At 46.1% G+C, this 18,521-nt stretch overlaps 1 protein-coding gene across 2 annotated transcripts in view; it reads right to left on the bottom strand.

Annotated features, from left to right (window-relative positions):
- Positions 1-18,521, bottom strand: part of LOC132378934 (LIM domain-binding protein 3-like) — a 31,464-nt gene that overhangs the window by 9,776 nt on the left and 3,167 nt on the right. For both annotated transcript variants that reach the window (XM_059946300.1, XM_059946301.1), the window contains exons 2-3: positions 2,550-2,686; positions 906-1,278 (exon numbers count right to left, since the gene is read on the bottom strand). In XM_059946300.1, the coding sequence (XP_059802283.1) occupies positions 906-1,278; positions 2,550-2,686 (510 nt within the window). The remainder of the gene's footprint in view (positions 1-905; positions 1,279-2,549; positions 2,687-18,521) is intronic.

Below are 18,521 nucleotides of genomic sequence, written 5' to 3'. Positions count from 1 at the left end.
AAGGCAGAGCTCACTCCCCCCTGTGTATATCACTGAGTCTCCAGCATGTAACTGTCTCAAAAAAATTCCAAACAGGCCAGCTGGAAGACCTGCTCAGTCCATGATACTCACTGATCAATTCTAGCTCCGGGCAATATCTTGGTTCTCCATTCCTGAGCAGATGCTTGCTCTGAGTTCAACTGGCCCCGTGTACTCCCCTGAATATTGCAAAAATTACAATCCCCTTAACTCCATTTCTAACCATTCGTTATCTTTCTTCCTGTCTTATTTTTTTTTAAGATGTATTTCGACCCATACTCAGGACCTCACTGCCTGTTCACAATATCAGCCTCAAACTTTGTCCCATTCACTTTGACTTCCGTTCCATATGTATCATCAAGAATCCCCACAATCAGGGTCATCCCCTCTTCTCTGTTATTACTGAGCAGGAAGTACAGAAGCTTGAAGTCCCACAGCTTCAAGAGCAGCTACTTTCCTATAACTATCAGGTTCTTGAACCAGCCTTCACAGTCCTAACCCTACCTCAGCGATGGAACACCACAGATTATCTCTTCCACTACCATGGACTTGTCTGTGATTGTTTCTCTTTATTGCATTAATAACTTGTTTTGGTCAGTCTTTTTATCTTCCTCTCTTTTCACTGCCCTGAATTATTAATGCATAATTTATAACCCATGTGTTGCCTGAATCTGTGACGCTGCTACAAGGAAACTTTTCATTGTACCTGTACAACACTGCACTGTGCACAAGATAATCTCAAATAGACTTGACTCTTAACCAAGTCTCTGCGTTGACGAGAGACAACAGAAGGGATATCCCCTGCTCATTCTTTCACATCACTGAACTACAAGCAAACTGCAAGTGTGTCCAATTTAGATTAGATTCAGAAATGACTATTTCTGCACCTGATGATGCTGTTACACTGTCCACACAGGGGAGTTCGACTGCTGGCTGGGAACCGCTCAGCCCTCTGCACCAGGTTGCGGATGCCCCCAGCTGTTTGCCCTGGCAGTGGGGCGTGCGTGGGCTCGTGGGCAGGGGTTGCAGGCAGTGTCGACACCGGTGGCTTTGGAGGTGCAGAATGCGGCAGAGGTTGGATGTGTTTGGTGAGCGTGGTGGTGCTTTTCCCAGCCTGGAACTTCTGAGCAAAGCTGTCATCGGTTATCCACGGTGGTCGGCTACTCGGCGGTACGGCAGCTGGCTGCATGGTTCCTGGAGCTGCAGCAGGCCTGCTGACGTTAAATGCAGCCGTGCTGCTGTGCATCTGTGCTGCAGGGGCTGAACACAAGACAGAGGTAAGTGGTGAGGTTTCAAGGTGCTGTCACACAAACACTCACAGCAGAATTTTCTGAAGTTCTTTAAATGCCTCCCCATAAAACTAAATGTTTGGATGTAGCATTCACAGAGAAACACTCAGGAAGCAGAAATCTCCTGATAAAGGGAGATTTAACAAAACGCAGAAAATGGAGAAAGCAACCAACAGAACTGTACAGAAATCAACCCTCTGAGTACTGCACCAGAAACAAAAAATATGGAACTCCAGGTCTGGTTATGACAGGGATCCACTCTGAGAAATGCTCTTAACTCTTCACAAGCACGAGATGAACAGAGAGCGTGTGGGAGAATGTCACGGAGACAGCAGTGATGGGAGAGTGAGCAGGAACAGGAACAGCAGCTATTAGCCAACCTGACTAACTCCCAGCTGTGCTCGATTCCACACAGTACTATCCTCGTGGCTCAGGGGTGGGGGTGGGGGGGTGAGAAGGCACGTGGAGGTACCCCATTCCCACCTAGCAGAAAACATCTGCAGTCTTGTAGCAGCTGGAAAATCCATTCCTAACTGTACCTCTGGTCCCCACAAATATTCATTTGTACCTACAGGCAGTCTATATTAAGGCATTGATAACCTGTTGGGACCCTGTAATACACATACACATGCACTCACACACACACAAATACACATACACGTGTACACAATACGATCTATGCAAATAGACTCAAATATTAGTGCTTTAATAAAATATAACTTGACATCCCTTACTCTCCTATGGATGATGATTCCGTTTTTCTTACAAAAAATTATACAAATGATGACACTATCGCAGCAACACAGTATTATCCAATATTACAGGATTTCGTGAGACATACTAATAACAGTTTCAAATTATAACTTGCTCACCACTGTCCAAAACACACTGGAGCCTGAGCTGCCCACTGGTCCCAGGAATCCCACACCCTAACCCGCGGATATCGCAGGCTTCCTCTTCAGCGACACTTGGGCACAGACGTAAACCCAGAAGAGCGGGCAGATGGCTTGGGCAAAACCTTTGACTGCCCTCTGCCTGGACCTGTCTACAGTCACCCGAGCACACCCCCAGCCCTCCGCACTAGGTGGCCGAAGATCAGGGCAGTGGGGCTGAAGTGAATCCAGAACATGAGGAGCAGCCCCTTCAGAAACTCCGAGTCTGCAACCTCACACACCCTTTACAGGTGTAACACTGTCCACCCAGCCCTCCTCCACAGTGCCCGGCCATGCCCTGGCGCGTTACCTTTGGGTGGATGGAAGGGAGCAGGTCTGATACTTGCGGTGCTGACAACCTTTGGCTTGGAAGCAGGCGCTGGGGCTTCTGGATAAGTCTGAGGAGCTGCCGGCCCAGACACCATGGTGCTGCTTCTGAAGCTGTCACTGGGGAAGTTAAAAGACAGGATGAGGAGTGAGCGGTGAATCGTGAAAGACACGAGATAGCAGTGAACAGCAGAAATGACTCGCCCACCTCCGATCAGATGACAAAACCAAGAGCTGAATCCTAGATATTCATTAAGCATCCAACTTCCGTTCAACATCTGCAGAACCTCTTGTGCCTATAACTTTCATCTACAGATACATGGTAAATATAACGGGATTCATTTTATCAGACCATAGATGCAGCAAGCTCCAGACTGTTAATGACTATTAGGCTCTTGTGGCCCAGGTTTACTTCCAGCAGCTCGTTGCTATATTTCGTTCGGAAACACAACGGCACCTTCCTCTTTAGCTTTTAAAAGATGAATAAGCTGGTTATGACCCTGCTTGAGCTTCATGGTCAGAGTGAAACACTGCACGAGTGCCCAGGAAGGCAGGTTCACAGTCCAGGGTTGGGGTACAACTGTTACTGAAGGGTTTCAGCCCAAAATGTCAACTGTACTTGTCTCCCCATAGGTGCTGCCTGGCCTACAGAGTTCTTCCAGCATCTTTCGTAGGTTATTCAGATTTCCAGCATCTGCAGATTTTTGCTTCTTTAAAAATCCCCAAATATTCTTATACAATTGAGAATCAGCTCCGACATCTCTAGTCTCATTGCTGAGCCTATTTACCATGGGCACAGATACAGATCCATCGCACTTACCGATCAGAATTGGCAGACACTTTGTTGCATAAATTCTGTTTTACAGTAAGCAACATCACGAATAAACAATTGCTCAGCAAGAGACACCTAACATAAGCAACATTGGACTACAAAGAAAAATCTCTGAAAGGGACCCAAAGATTAAATATTAGACCAGCTGTTGATAGAGGTATTTAATTCAAGCTGAGAAAGAGAGATGACAACATTCAAAAGCATACATCTCTAACAGGAATCCTTCGGATATCACTTTGCACCGGGAATGGGAATGTAGAAGATCTACCCTGTTGTCCAAGGTCTAAGTTAATACTTAACTAAGCTAATAATGTCAACCACAATAGTTCTTTAAATTAAGAGAGTACATCTATTCTTGGACCTGACTATCTTCAATTTCTACTGCAGGGTGAGCTTCCCTACACTCTGAGCTTTCCTCAGCGAGGAAAGTGAACCAGCATCTCACACTCACCATTCCGTCCTCGCTCCTTTCCTAGTATCTATTCCAGCTTTATTGTAAAAAGTGAGTGGGAACACTGAGAACTCGTTAGCAGTAGAATGGAGAATATGTTATATGCAGGTTAAAGCATCATTCCATGTGATCCACTGTTTCAGAGTGCTGAGTGGCCTATCAGATGCATTTTAAACTACACATTGAGTCTGCCATGAACTGACCAACGGGAGATCTGGTGTGTCCTCTGTAACTGTAGGTTACTTGTGGTACCTCAAGGTTGGAAACAACAGGAAACAATCATTATCCCTGACCTACATCACAGAATGCTACACCCTGATGATACATGATGCCACAAACGTGACAGCCTTGACTTAAATACTCCAAACTGCTGCTCTTCCCCACAGCCTGGTGAATGGACTCCGGTGCTAGAAACCTTCGTGTTGGTTAAGAACCAGCTAATTTTTGATGGGAGAATTGCCTGCTACACCAGCATGCGAGTTTCATCATTCACTGTTTTTAGAGTTGCATCTTTAGAGCAATATTGCCCTTCTGTAGATTGGCATCCTGGAGAGCACACACAAGTCATTTATAGAAAGTCAGTGCAGTTGGATTTGAATTCTGAAAAACTTAAAAATCCGATTGGTACTTTTCAGAAGTGACGTCCCATCAACATTGGGAAAGGAAGAGATTAACATCCTGCTGAATATTAACAGAAACAGCCTTGGTTAATATACCTGAGTGCAAGGAGGAAGCAGGAAGATTGAGATTGCAAGTGCAATGTGACTACTCCGTATCTCTGTTAGTGGGTCAATATCACATTGCATTAATGCTGTTATCAATCTGTGCCCACAAATCTGTAAACATGTACCTAGTCTTTAGGGTGTGAGCAGATTCACTCTGGTAGGCAAGAGAGGAAGAAGTCTTCTGCTGCCAGCTGTGTGTCAAAGGATGAAAAAGATGTTAAAACAAGAACCCCCGCAGTGACTGAAACACATGGTGCAGTTTCTCCTGAACAGCAGAGATGGCTGACTTCCGAAAACTCCATTTGTTAAAATATATTTAACTTACGAAATAATTGTAGAGTACAGAAAAACATGAACTATTCTCCATTAGGATCTGATTTTATTTGGTCAAAGCAGTATGTACAGGCACTATCTGCAACTTACCAATAATAAAAGCAGCTTCAGAATAGCTGGACTGCACACAGACTGTGCTCAAACTTAGAGCGTGGCATTCAGTGCTTGGAGCTCTGAGCAAAGACATGCACTTCACAGAGCTAAGCCAGCAAGTTCCATCTCCAACCTGAACTCCTATGTTACTAAACAATGTGCTGGGAGCGGATTTGTACAAAATTTGCTCCAATGCCCGAGGTGACAAATAATACTTAACTCTATGCTAACTGTATAAAGCACTAGTTTCTGAAAATTAAGGGAGCAGTTTTGATTTGTTGTATCTTTGCTTTCCAGTGCACAGTAAGCCTTACCTCTCAAAACGACTGGGTTAAAGTGGAATTCTCATGTCAATTTAATATCATGAACATGCTTATCTTTTGAAATACAGTGGCCCAAATGTAAGTACCCAGCAACGTGAATCACCGTTTTATTATCACTTGGTTGAAGTGTTGACTGAAGGAATCAAAATGAAAATAAACATTACTGAAGATTTATGGGATGATAAACTGAGGAATGTTTTAAACCTGCCACTTGGGCAGGGACTTTATGATGTGAATTAGCCTCCTGTTTCAAAACACATATATTATCTGGTGAAATTGATTCACGCACTGGTCTGTATGGATAGCCTATCTTTAGATTAAAGAAACAACTAAAAGGCCAATTAATGGATTTTAACTCTTTCATCTGTGACTCTTCATTTATGATAAACTGTTTGAGCATTACATTTATGTGACTTTTTGAACAACATGGAAATTTAATCCTCAAACAGTTCGAGTTTTCCCAAGCCTGGCCAAGTGAAATCTGTACTGGATGAAGATTCTTATAAAATCATTTTATACTGGGTCAGCAACCATCCTACTCTCAATTGAGAGAGTGCTTGTAATGATTGAGCTTTCAGATAGTTTCTTCACCTATTCCCATTGGGTTGATTGGGGTGCCCAGCAGGAATCTGGACTGTTGATCAGATATTAAGGAAGCCTTGGGATACCCATTCCAACACAAAGATGAGTCTGTGCCAAATTTCTTGGGAGTCTTTTCCCAAGGCTCATGCTGGGTTAGGGAAATGCTACCATGCCCATCCTTTGGATTTGCCATGAAAATCTTGTTCACATCCTGTGACTGATTGGGAATGACTGCCCCTAGCTCAGATACAAGTGTCCTCTGCTTTTCTACCTGGGGTTCTGTCCTGGTGATGAATGGACAATGTCCCAACACAAAGTCACTCCCTGGAGGAGATTGTCTTGTACTTGGATTAGATCTAAGCACAAATTCTGGAACTATATTTTAATGAACAGAGAAACAGTATTGGAGAAAGGAACGTAGACGGCAAGGAGACTGTTTCAGTGGTATCTGAGGACCCAGCACAAACAACAAAAGCAGATTCCAAAATAATTAGTACTTTAAAATCTCATCTGCATTGAAACAAAATCCAGAAAAACCCCACACGGTGGCAGAAGTTAAGATCATTCCTAACTGGGCGTTACTGCTGCGAATTAAGCAGAAAGTGTGGGGAGAAGGGGAGAAGCATTTGCTGTTTTCAAACTGTCCACATGAGGAGGGTATATATGGAACATTTATTGTCCCAACGAGGGAAGATTCGCTCTGAAATGTGTTAAAATTAACACCTGAAGAAAGATGTTACTGAATATATTTGTTGTTTACAACTGCCAGGTGTTGCAGATATAACACACTCAACATTTTATAACTGTGAGCGTCTGACACACTTAGTTACAAATATATAAACCTGTCATGTTATAATGATGAACATGAGATTCTGCAGATGCTCGAATTCCCGAGGAACACACACACAAATTGCAGGGTGAACTCAGCAAACCAGCCAGCATCTATGGAAGGAGACAAACCATCGACCTATAGGGTCAAAGCCCTTCATCAGGATTGGAAAGGAAGGGACAGAAACTAGAATAAGAAGGTGGGGGGGGGGACAGAAGAGTATAAGCTGGCAGGTGATTAAATGAAACCAGGTGAGGGGGAAGGTGAGTGAGTGGAAAAGGGAACGAAGTAAGAAGCTATAAGGTGATAAGTGAAAGGGGTAAAGGGCTGAAGAAGGAATCTGACTGGACAGGACAGTGGACCATAGAAGAAAGGAAAGGAGAGGGGAACCAGAGGGAGGTGATGGAAAAGAGAAGGGGGAGAGGGGAACCAGAACAGTGACTGGGAAGGAGAAAAGGGGGAGAGAGAGAAATTAACATAAGTTAGAATCAATGCTCATGCTATTAGGTTGGAGGCTACCCAGACAGCATATGAGGTGTTGCTCCTCTGGTTGTGGCCTCATCATGGTAGTAGAATGAGAATGGGAAGTCAATTTGAAATGGGTGGCCATTGGGAAATGCCATCTTTTGGGGCAAATGGAGCTCATCAAAATGGTCCTCCAATCTATATCAATCTAACTCACCTAGAGGAGTTTGCAGAAGGATCACCAGACACAATTGATGACCCTGAGAGGCTCGGAGGTGAAGTGACACCTCACCCGGAGGGACAGTTTGAGGCCCTGAATGGTGGTGAGGGAGGTAGTGTAGGGGCAGGTGTAATGAGACCTCAGTGCTAAGGCAGCCAGGATGGTTCAGTTACAGGGTGACAAGCCTACACCATCAGTTTCCATTGTGAGCACTGACACAGGAGCGTCCGACAGAGAACATTTATAAATGAAAGAGAGATGTTAAAGTGAAGAGAAAGGTATCCTGAGCAACACACAAAATTCTGGAGACTCATAAGAAGTCACTTGGCCCAAAACATCAACTGTTCATTTCACCCCCATAGATGTCGCCTAACCTGCTGAGTTCGCCAGCATTTTGTGTGTGTTAATCCAGATTAAGACCATAAACATAGGAACAGAATTAGGCCATTTGGCCCAACAAGTCTGCTTCACCATTCTATCATGGCTGATTTATTATCCCTTTCAACCCCATTCTCCTGCCTTCTCCCCATAACCTTTGACATCCTTACTAATCAAAAACCTATCAACGTTTGCTTTAAATATACCCAATGATTTGGCCTCCACAGCCATCTGTGGCAATGAATTCCATAGAGATACCATTCTTTGACAAAAGAAATTCCTCATCATTTCTTTTCTGTGCCGCTCTAGTCCTGGACTCTGGCACTATTGAAAACATCCTTTCTATGCCCACTCTATACAGACCTATATTCTATAGGTTTCATTGGGATTCCCCCCTCAGCATTCTGTACTCCGAGTACAGGCCTCAAACCATCAAATGCTCTGCATACCAATGACCACTCTCATAAACCTCTTCAATGCAAGCACATCTTTTCTTAGCTACAGGGCCCAGAACTTCTCATGACATCCAGCATCTCGGGTCTCTCTCGTGTCTCAAAGAGATACCAGGTTCAATCCCCGGTGCTCTTTAAACTTGCTTCACCTGAAGGCAACGTAGCATGGAGAGTGGAAATGTTGTACTCCATGTTCTTTCTAGGATGACTCCCATCCCTTCTGCCCAACTCACTCTCTAACAAGGACAGGTTCTGTCTCTCCTTAGTCCTTACTTGCATGTAGCTCTTCCCCTGCAGTGGCCAAACTGGCGTCAAAGGGTTAGGGTTGCGAGGGCAGGCTCTGGGCAGCCTGGTTTTGACCACCTATGAGTGGGGGCTGTATCCATAAAGGAGGAAAGGTAGATGGTGGAGTATGCTATGGGACAATTTGTTGATTATTTTAATGTTATTGCATTGATTTAATGGGATTAGAGACACAGGAATTAAAAGGCGTTTGGGCAGACATATGCATAGGAAAGCTTTAGGGCAGGGGTTCCCAACCTTATTTATGTCATGGAGCCTACCATTAACCAAAGGGTCTGTGGACCCTAGGTTGGGAACCCCTGGGTTTAGAGGGATATGGTCTTAATGTGGGCCGATGAGCTTCTTGGTCAGTACGGACCCATTAGGCCAAATAGCTATTACTGTGCTGTATTATCCCATGACCCCAGAGGTGTACACAGCAGCGGAAGGCCACAGATCCCATGTGGTCAAAACAAACTAATAGCTGTGAGCATGACCTGTTATAACTGGCTCGGAGATGGTCGGAAAAAGCAGTTTCTGTGGAGGGGGGTGGTTCTACTGGTCTCTGCCCAAGAGCTGGGAAATCACAGCTGGGACTGGGAGAAATCCTGAGCTCATCTGTGAGCTGCAGCCGCCCTCCACTCAATCAAACTGTGGAACACCAGGCAGGGTCGCACAACCTCTCCACTTCAACAGGACTGTGAGTTACACTGCAGGGCCAAACATGATCATGCTCTCAGCCTTGTGAGGTGGGGCTGGGATCCACACAAGTAACAGCAGCACCTTCCGGCCGAGAAACTGCAAAATATCTGCAACACACCAATTAATGTTTTAGCATACAGCAATGCTTGTTTTGTATGTTCATTCCAGATAGAATTCAGGATGAATTCCCCAACTCTTTATATTGACATTCCTTGGGCTTGCTATCCATTTAAAAATCCATATATGCTCTGCACACGTGGCCTTTTGCAGGATTAGTCTCCACGGACATATGGTACCTCAGCTTGGCTTTTCCCAGAGGAATGGAACTGGGTCGAGTTCGTTTGGGCAAAAAGGATGCGTTGATAAGTGGAGTGATACGAATCGCCTCCAAGGCAGTCCTTGGTTTGGCCGGCTCGACATCGAATCTACCCCACAAAGAATTTTAGAAAAACACATATTATGAAGGTGATAAAGCCCGGTTCAGCAGTTCGGATCTTATCTGACGTTTGTGACTGTCCGGTTCTAAGCTGAGTTGAAACTGCTCCTTACCTGTGAGCCTAGACGGTGAGAGTTGCCAGGATGATTTAGCCAAGGACAGCACCTGACCAATGGCCCCGGCCAGAAGAGGGAAGTGCACTGGATCAACAGCAGAAAGCTCTGTCAGCTCTGCTTATGTATGGCCAAGCTGACCAGATGCTGCAAGTCAATGATTCTCCAAGGGATGCTGACCAGATGTTGAAATCAGTGACCAAACCAGGGTTACCAACCAGATGTTGTGCTTCAGTGACTCACTCAGGGGTAACATCCAGATGTTGCACACCAGCAGCTGTCACAGCCAAAGTCATTAACCCACTAAAGACAGGTGTTCAGAGTTGAGCGACAAGGCTCACAGCCCTCACTAGCTAATAAGACTCCTGTATGTTGAACATCTCTTCACAAACAACAACCACCTAAAGAACAGCTTACAACAGGATGTGAGCAGAACACTTGCTTGATTTGAATTAAAGGTTTGAATTAAGGGCAATTGAGGGTTCTGGGGAAAAGGCAGGTAGGTGGAGATGAGCTCATAGTCAGATCAGCCATGTTACTGAATGGTGGAGCAGGCTCGATGGGCCAGATGGCCTACTCCAGCTTCTATTTCCTACTTCTTGTGATCTTATGTTGATTTGCATTATATAAGGTGAGGTAAGAGAAAGCTTTTGAGAAACTTGGCCACAGACTGTACCAAGATGGGTGGAGGAGCAGGTAGTTTTGAGGAAGCTAGAGAGGCTACAAAAGAACTCAAACAGACGAGGAGAATGGGCAAAGAAGTGGCAGATGGAATACAGTGTCTTGAAGTCTTATTTAAAAAATGTGCTGACATTGGAAAGGGTTTAAAGGAGGTTCACGAAAATGACTCCAGAATTGAATGGCTTATCACGAGGAGCATTTAATGGCTCTGGGCCTGTACTCACTGGAATTCAGAAGAATGGGGGGGTGGGGATCTAGTTGAAACCTATTGAATGTTGAAAGCCCTCAAAAGAGTGGATGTGGAAAGGATGTTTCCTATGGTGGAGGAGTCTGAGACCAGAGGGCACAGCCTCGGAATAGAGGGCCGTCCATTCTGAATGGAGATGAAGAGGAATTTCTTTCACCAGAGAGTGGTGAATCTGTGGAATTTGTTGCCACAGGTGGCTGTGGAGGCCAACTCATTGGGTATATTTAAGGCAGAGGGCAATAGTTTCTTGATTAATCAGGACATGAAGGGTTATGGGGAGAAGGCAGGAGAAGGCAGCTGAGAGGGAAATGGATCAACCTTGATGAAATGGTGGATCAGAACTGATGGGCTGAATGGCCTAATTCTGCTCCTATGTCTTACATGCTCTACTCTAAATAAAGCAATTTCCATCCCTGAAATACAACACACGTGTTATTTGGTGCACCAGCCGCTCTGCCTGAGGCCATAGGAAACTGCAGAGTGTTGTGGACACAGCTCAACACATCACATCTTGGAAAGCATTCTCTATGGTCTCTGTCCAAACTTCTCACCACCTCAGTAAAGCAGCCAGCATAATCAAAGACCCCACCCACCCCAGACCTTCTCCCAGCAGGCAGAAGATACAAAAGCCTGAAAACATGTACCACCAGGCTCAAGGACAGCTTTACCATGCTGTGCTAAGACTATTGAATGGTTCCCCAGTGTGATAAATTGGACTCTTGACACCACAATCTATCTCGTTTTGCTCTTGTGCCTTATTTTTTTTACCTGCACTGCACTTTCTCTGTAGCTGCTGCACTTTATTCTGCACTCTGTTATTTTTTTAGCTTCTTCTACCACATTGCACTGTGGAATGATTTAGACAATAGAAAGTAGGTGCAGGAGTAGACCAATCGGCCCTTCTAGCCAGCACTGCCATTCACTGTGATCATGGCTGATCATACACAATCAGTACCCCGTTCCTGCCCTCTCCCCATATCCCTTGACCTCGCTATCTATAAGAGCTCTATCTAACTCTCTCTTGAATGCATCCAGAGACTTGGCCTCCACTGCCTTCTGGGACAGAGCATTCCACATATCCACCACTCTCTGGGTGAAAAAGTTTTTCTGCATCTCTGTTCTAAATGGCCTACCCCTTATTCTTAAACTGTGGCCTCTAGTTCTGGACTCACCCATCAGTGGGAACATGCTTCCTGCCTGGAGTGTGTCCAATCCCTTAATAATCTTATATGTTTTAATCAGATCCACTCTCATCCTTCTAAATTCTAGTGTATACAAGCCCAGTCGCTCCAATCTTTCAACATATGACAGTTCCACCATTCCGGGAATTAATCTTGTGAACCTACGCTGCACTCCCCCAATAGCAAGAATGTCCTTCCTCAAATTTGGAGACCAAAACTGCACACAATACTCCAGGTGTGGTTTCACCAGGGCCCTGTACAGCTGCAGAAGGACCTCTTTACTCCTATACTCAATTCCTCTTGTTATAAAAGCCAGCATGCCATTAGCTTTCTTCACTGCCTGCTATACCTGCATGCTTGCTTTCATTGACTGATGTACAAGAACACCTAGATCTCGTTGTACTTCCCCTTTTCCTAACTTGACTCTATTTAGATAGTAATCTGCCTTCCTGTTCTTGCCACCAAAGTGGATAACCTCATATTTATCAACATTAAACTGCATCTGCCATATATTTGCCCACTCACCCAACCTGTCTAAGTCACCCTGCATTCTCATAACATCCTCCTGACATTTCAAACTGCCACTGCCACACTTAATCCATATGAAGACCAGCTTTCCACTGTACATGTGACAATAATCAAACCAACACACTTGGGGAACCTCTGGCAGCAATTACCAATGCCACTAACACCACTGATTATCTGTGGCCTTTGGACTTTTGATCACCCTGATCCATCAAAACAGGAATCTGAACATATCCAGCAGAGTTGGAGCAAAAGCCCTCAGCAGGAACATTAGCTTAAAGAAAAGTCATAACTTCGCTGCATTTTCTACAGAATGAATGTATTTTAATTCATCAATGAAAATAATTTGTTGTTTACTTAAGAGGAGTGATATTTAAGGGCGATTGCTCCCAGAATTAATTGGGAGTAGGGCATCTGAGAGACTGTTTACAACATGGTCACATTTTTGAAAACTGACAGTGCTCTTTAGTCTCCTTCCCACAGATATAGTTCCACTGGGTATATAGTTCCCTGGTGGTGGGGTGCTCTGTCAGACAGCATTTGATGCTAAATGTGCAAGAGTCCATGGAACTGGAGGGTGACAACATAGGGCAGACTGATTCTGGCAGAGCTAATGTCAGAAGGAAGGGATACGAAAGCCCTGGCATGTTGGCAGGATGCCAGTCTTATAGCCCACACCTCCCTCTCAACGGGAAGATGCCACCGCCCCACCAGCTCCCTTAGATTTTTACAGTAAAGGTTTCCAAATCAGCTTCTGCTCCCATTATACAAGCAGGTATATATCCGCACATTTTAGAGCTGTGTGTTCCTGTGCACAAACAGGCAGAGTTTCCTCGTGGACCTTCTCGGCAACCTTGCTGCATAACTCAGCAAGCCTGGGACCTATGGACGTTTTAGACAGGCCGACCTGATCACCACATTCTGCGTCAGTCAGGCAGTCGTGCTCTGCAGCACTGTATTTCTGCCACTGGGTGGCGTCGGCGCCACACCGCAGCACCACCGACACAGACGGGGTGCTGCAGACCCCAAGGCTGGGGAGTTGATCAGCACTGGCAGAGGCGGAGGCAAAACAGATCTGACGTTTATACTGGGCCATGCATGACTGCTGAAACAGCCACCGCCGCACGAAACCACAGTGCATGTAGCCAAAACATGGTACACCACACTGCAGAACTTTCTTCATTCAATCACAGCAGAGCCACCAGAGGGAAACAACGAGGTAAACTATAAACTTCCAGAGGAACTCAGAGGATCAGGCATTATCCGTAGGGGCAGAGGGATGGTTGACATTTCATGTTCAGACCCGGCATTTGGAGTGAGAGTGCAATAGGGGTATGGCTGGTATAAAGAGGTAAGGGGATGGGATGAAGCAGAGTGTGGTATCCAGTAGATGGAACCACATGCGGGAGTGGGTGAGATTACCTGTGGGAGACGGATGGAAAACAAGGAAGTCTTAGCTGCAGGTTGTAAAGTAGTTTGGGGTGGGGGGAAGGACAAGAGAAAGGGGTGAGTGAAGGGTCGGGATTATCCGTGGGGGAGTGCTCTAAGAAGGAGGGTTTGACTGGAGTTGTGAGCAGAGTTGGGGACTCCATGGGCCCCATCCATCAGAGAATCAAGGCAGGAAACCCTGCAGAGTTGAGCAAATGGACACCAGAATAGATCTGGCCCCTCGGTAAGGTCATTGCTGACCTCCCTGCATTACCCCCTCTTCTCCTGCTTCTCCCTGAAATTCCACCTCTGCTGCACACTTGGGTTGAATTACGTGATGGAAATTCTGGTCCCTTACATCAGGATTTGAAATTGAACTCGTGCCATATCTTGGCAGGAGACGGAGATGGGAATACTTCTGGTTAAGGGGCCTTTCTAACAGCACAGAAGTCCCAGTGATGTGATTCAAGTACCCTTGTCCCACACTTTACGCCAGCTTCGCCTCCTCTCTTCAACCCCAGTCTGACATCAGATTTGGCACACCGCCCCCGACCTCTCTGTTCCGCTCTCTGCTTCAGCCTTGTGCTTGATGAAGGTTCGTGACCCTTCTTCAAGAATCCACAGTTAAAATATTTTGACACACATTGTTAAATCTAATGTTGACAATAAAAGCAGCAATCCAGGGATTTGGAAGCTGTTTGATCACAGACCCCAGGCTGGAGCCTGTGTGTTTACATGTGGCAAGAAATCATTTTATCTGGATTTCTCAGAATTTACTGAGTAAATGAATGTTTGATTTTAATCAAATGAGGTTTTGCTCTTCACCTGATGCGACTTTCTCCAAGGACTTCCCACACTTCCTGCCAATACACGACCCCAGCTCTGTCGATCTGTTTACGACTACTGTTCCTTCAGATCCACTGACAACCACCCTAAGAACAGGCAATAATCCAGCTTCTTGAGCCAAATCAAACTAATGTTTAGATGAGTCTTGGTCAGTCAGAAGCCACTTGGATCTGGGGAGGAGATTTTGCTGAGAGTGAGTGACAGACATTCTTAGCTCCAGGACGTACCCGAGCACCCCCTTCACACTGAACAAGCTCTGCTGAGTGTCACTTCCGTTAACACTATCTGCTCCCTCCTCGAGACTCGTCCAGCACACAGCAGGAAAGAGCCACAGGTGTTGACAGGACAGACTCCATCTTTATGCTAGGATTTCTAAACTAGATGCTTTGGATGTTGGAGGATGTCACTGTAGATCTCCTCAGGGTCTCAGGAGAAACCATCTTCAGTTGCCCTGTTAATGACTGTCCATCCATTGTGAGTCCAGCACGCGCCAAAAAACCACAGATGATGCACCATACAGTCCCATCTGTAGTAAGGGCAGCAACATCTGTGCCACATTAGCACTGGGGCGGTAACAAATAGACCCTCGGCATGCAGTGCCACCTGCACTCACTCCTGCCACTCAATTACCACCACCAGGGAGGTGGTACAGGAATCTGAGACACACTCAGCACTTCTGAACAGCTTCTTCTCCTCTGCCATCAGACTTCTGAATGATCCATGAACCCCTGAATCTCACTATTCCTTATTTGAACTATTTATTATTAATATTTTTAAAACATTTCCTACTGCTGCCACTAAACAATGAATTCAGTCACATTCACGCACTCCAATAATTACACACCCATTAGGGTGGCACCCTGAGTAATCAGTGAACAAGTTCAAGTTTAATTGTTATTCATCCTGACATGAACACAGCCAAACAAAACAGCGTTACTCTGGGGCCAAGGTGCAAAACACAGTACCAACAGTCATACACAGTACAAGGCACATATAGCACATAAAAGGTAGCAAGCACATATAAATAGCAGTAAAATGCAGTCATACCAAAAGAAAATATAGTCCAAGTCCCTGGGTCCTTGAATGTTGCAGCAGTCTGCAATTGAACCCAATATAGCCCGTCTTCTGCTGAGTGAACACTGGGGGGCAGCACAGAGTCCAGCATGGATGTTGTTCCACACGGCCTCCAGCACTCCGGTGGAGCACAGGAACTCTGACACCTCCCCCTGGGTGGCTGCAAACTGGCAACATCACAGCTTGAGTCCTAGTCCTTGCTACAACCGAGGTCACTTGGCTGCCCCGCCATTCGACAGCAAACCAATGAACTGGACTTGCAGCATTTCACACCAGCCGTATCCAGCAGGGTCTTGCAATCACCATAAAAACGGCTCAGATGATCACTTGCTGTTAGACCAAACACCTCCTTCGTACAACAGTGCCTCTCCGATGCAGGCAGTACCAAGTCCAGTTCTTCAGTTTCTCCGTCTATGAGCAAATCGCTGATGGGGGTAGACCTGCAGTACTTTCCAGGGCCTTGCAATCGTGAAGAATACATAAAAAAAACACCTTTGATCGCACTCACTCTGGAGTGCCGGTGTGGGGCTTGGTACTGGGGAGTCAGAGAGCTGGGGGTCACTCCCAGCTTGGCTCACTACCACCATTTGAGTATTTCATTTCATTTAGAGATACAACATGGAATAAATAGAGCCTTCTGGCTATGCTGCCCAGCAACCCCCGATTTATCCTCAGCCTCACCACGGGACAATTTACAATGACCAATTAACCTACCAACCAGTACATCTTTGGACTGTGGGAGGAAACCGGAGCTCCCGGAGGAACCCCACCATTCCACAGGGAGGGTGTACTAACTCCTTCCCGAACGGCGGGATTGAACTCTGAACTCCGATGCCCCCGAGCTGTGCCAACCGCTACACTTCCGCGGCGCCCAGGTGCTGCTGTGGTGACTTTTCTCCTGCGACAGTAGCTGGCACAAGGTGACACCGGCTGATGCACAGGAGATGAGGGCAAGTGAAATACCCAGCCCGTGAAGAGACAGAAGCAGGAGATTGCTATGCAACCCCAGAGCCAAGTGTGACTGAAGCAAGAACAAATGTAGCCACTCCGCGGACACAGAACTAAGAGGGAGACAGTATCATCGGTAGGAACACAAACACACACACACAGACACACACAATGAGCACAGCAACATGGTAACATCAGCATATCTAGACTGACGATGCCTGGGTTTTCCAGAGCTCAGCTCCTCACTCTGTCCACTGTCTGGTGTGGGCATTGAGTGTAAAGTCCTGCCTGACTGCACCACATCCTCGGCAATTTTTTTATCCATTCAAACAGTAATATTCAGCAGCTGGCCTGAACACTGCCTGTCCATGTTACTCTCACACGTGTTTCTGCAACACACTCCCCGGTTAGCACAGAGACAGTCATGCCTTTCACGTTGCTCTGGTCTAAGCCACTTCCTGATACCAAGTTACAGACCACGCACCCACTCTTCTCTCCGACCACCACCGCCTCACACACATCCCTGAACCTTCTCAACAGGCTCTTTGCCTGCTTCGCCATACCGTAACCTCGATTCCAGGCGCTTCGGCCACAGGGCAACTCTGCCCTGAATCTGCAGGAAAACGTGAATGGACAGCTGTGGAAACAGACCTCAGCGTGTTTGGTGCTGCCCGGGGTTACTGGCAGACCCTGAAGGGGCAAGTGTCATGCAAAGCCAAGGAGGCAGGGGGTTCGCTGAGAGCCAGAGAGGACCTGCATGCTGGGCAGCAGACAGCAGAGAGCCCTTCACACCGACAGCTAAAGCAATCAGACAAAGCGAAAACACTGGCACCATCTGTCAATCAGGTTATCCCCATGGCAATCCTGGCCACACCCTTTGTCCTCCCCATCCTCCACTACCCTCTCTGTAACTTAGAGAGTTAAACCTTGTTTTTTTTTAATCCTTTCCCAGTCCTGATGCAGGGTTTTCAACCTGAAGGGCTGTCTGTTTCTCTCTCCACAGATGCTGCCTGAAAATGCTGGGTGCTCCAGCATTTTCTGCTTCCGTTTTACATTTTCAGAGTCAGCCAATGTTTGGATCCGCACACACAAACACACAAGTTTGCCAAAGAACCACCTACATGAGTGTCTATTCTGGCCCAGCTTATGCAAACTATCTCTCCCCAATGACTCTGTGAGTTTGGGTCAGAGAGAGATAGACCACTGAAACAGGCCGCGTCAACCATTTACATTAATCCCATTTATTGTTCTCCCCTCATCTCCGTCAACCCAGCCTGGGTTCTGCCAATCAGGATAATTTTACAGTTGCCAACTAGCCTACCACCCCTCACATTTCTGTGACGCGGGAAGAAACTGGAGAGCCTGCAGACACAAGGAGAACACGCAAGCTCCACATTGGTTGAATCCAAGTCTCTGGAACCGTGAGCCACTCGCTCTACCCACTGTACCAATCAGTGAGAAGATGACTGTCGTCACAGAGTCAAACAGCAGGGAAACAGGCTCCTCCGCTCCATCTATCACCCACGTGCATTAATCCAACTCTGAACTCATTTCATTCTTCCCACTTTCCTGTGAACTCCCCCAGCATTAACAAAAACCTTTTTAGATTTATCAAACAAAAAAGTTCCACTGTTGCACTCTCAGGTTTGATTCTGCCCCTGGCAAGATGTCAAGCACTGGAGAAAGCTGGAAAGCTAACAACGTCAACAAAACACACTTGGCACGTTGGTTCCAAATGAAAAATTATAGGTCAAAGAGAGAGACTTATGTTTCTAATGAGACTGCCGGGTAGGGTTAAATTTATGAAGC

Source organism: Hypanus sabinus, chromosome 21 (assembly GCF_030144855.1).
Source record: "Hypanus sabinus isolate sHypSab1 chromosome 21, sHypSab1.hap1, whole genome shotgun sequence".
NCBI classification, from domain to species: domain Eukaryota; kingdom Metazoa; phylum Chordata; class Chondrichthyes; order Myliobatiformes; family Dasyatidae; genus Hypanus; species Hypanus sabinus.
The sequence above is the reverse complement of the archived record's forward strand: the minus strand, read 5'-3'. Positions and strand labels throughout refer to the sequence as shown.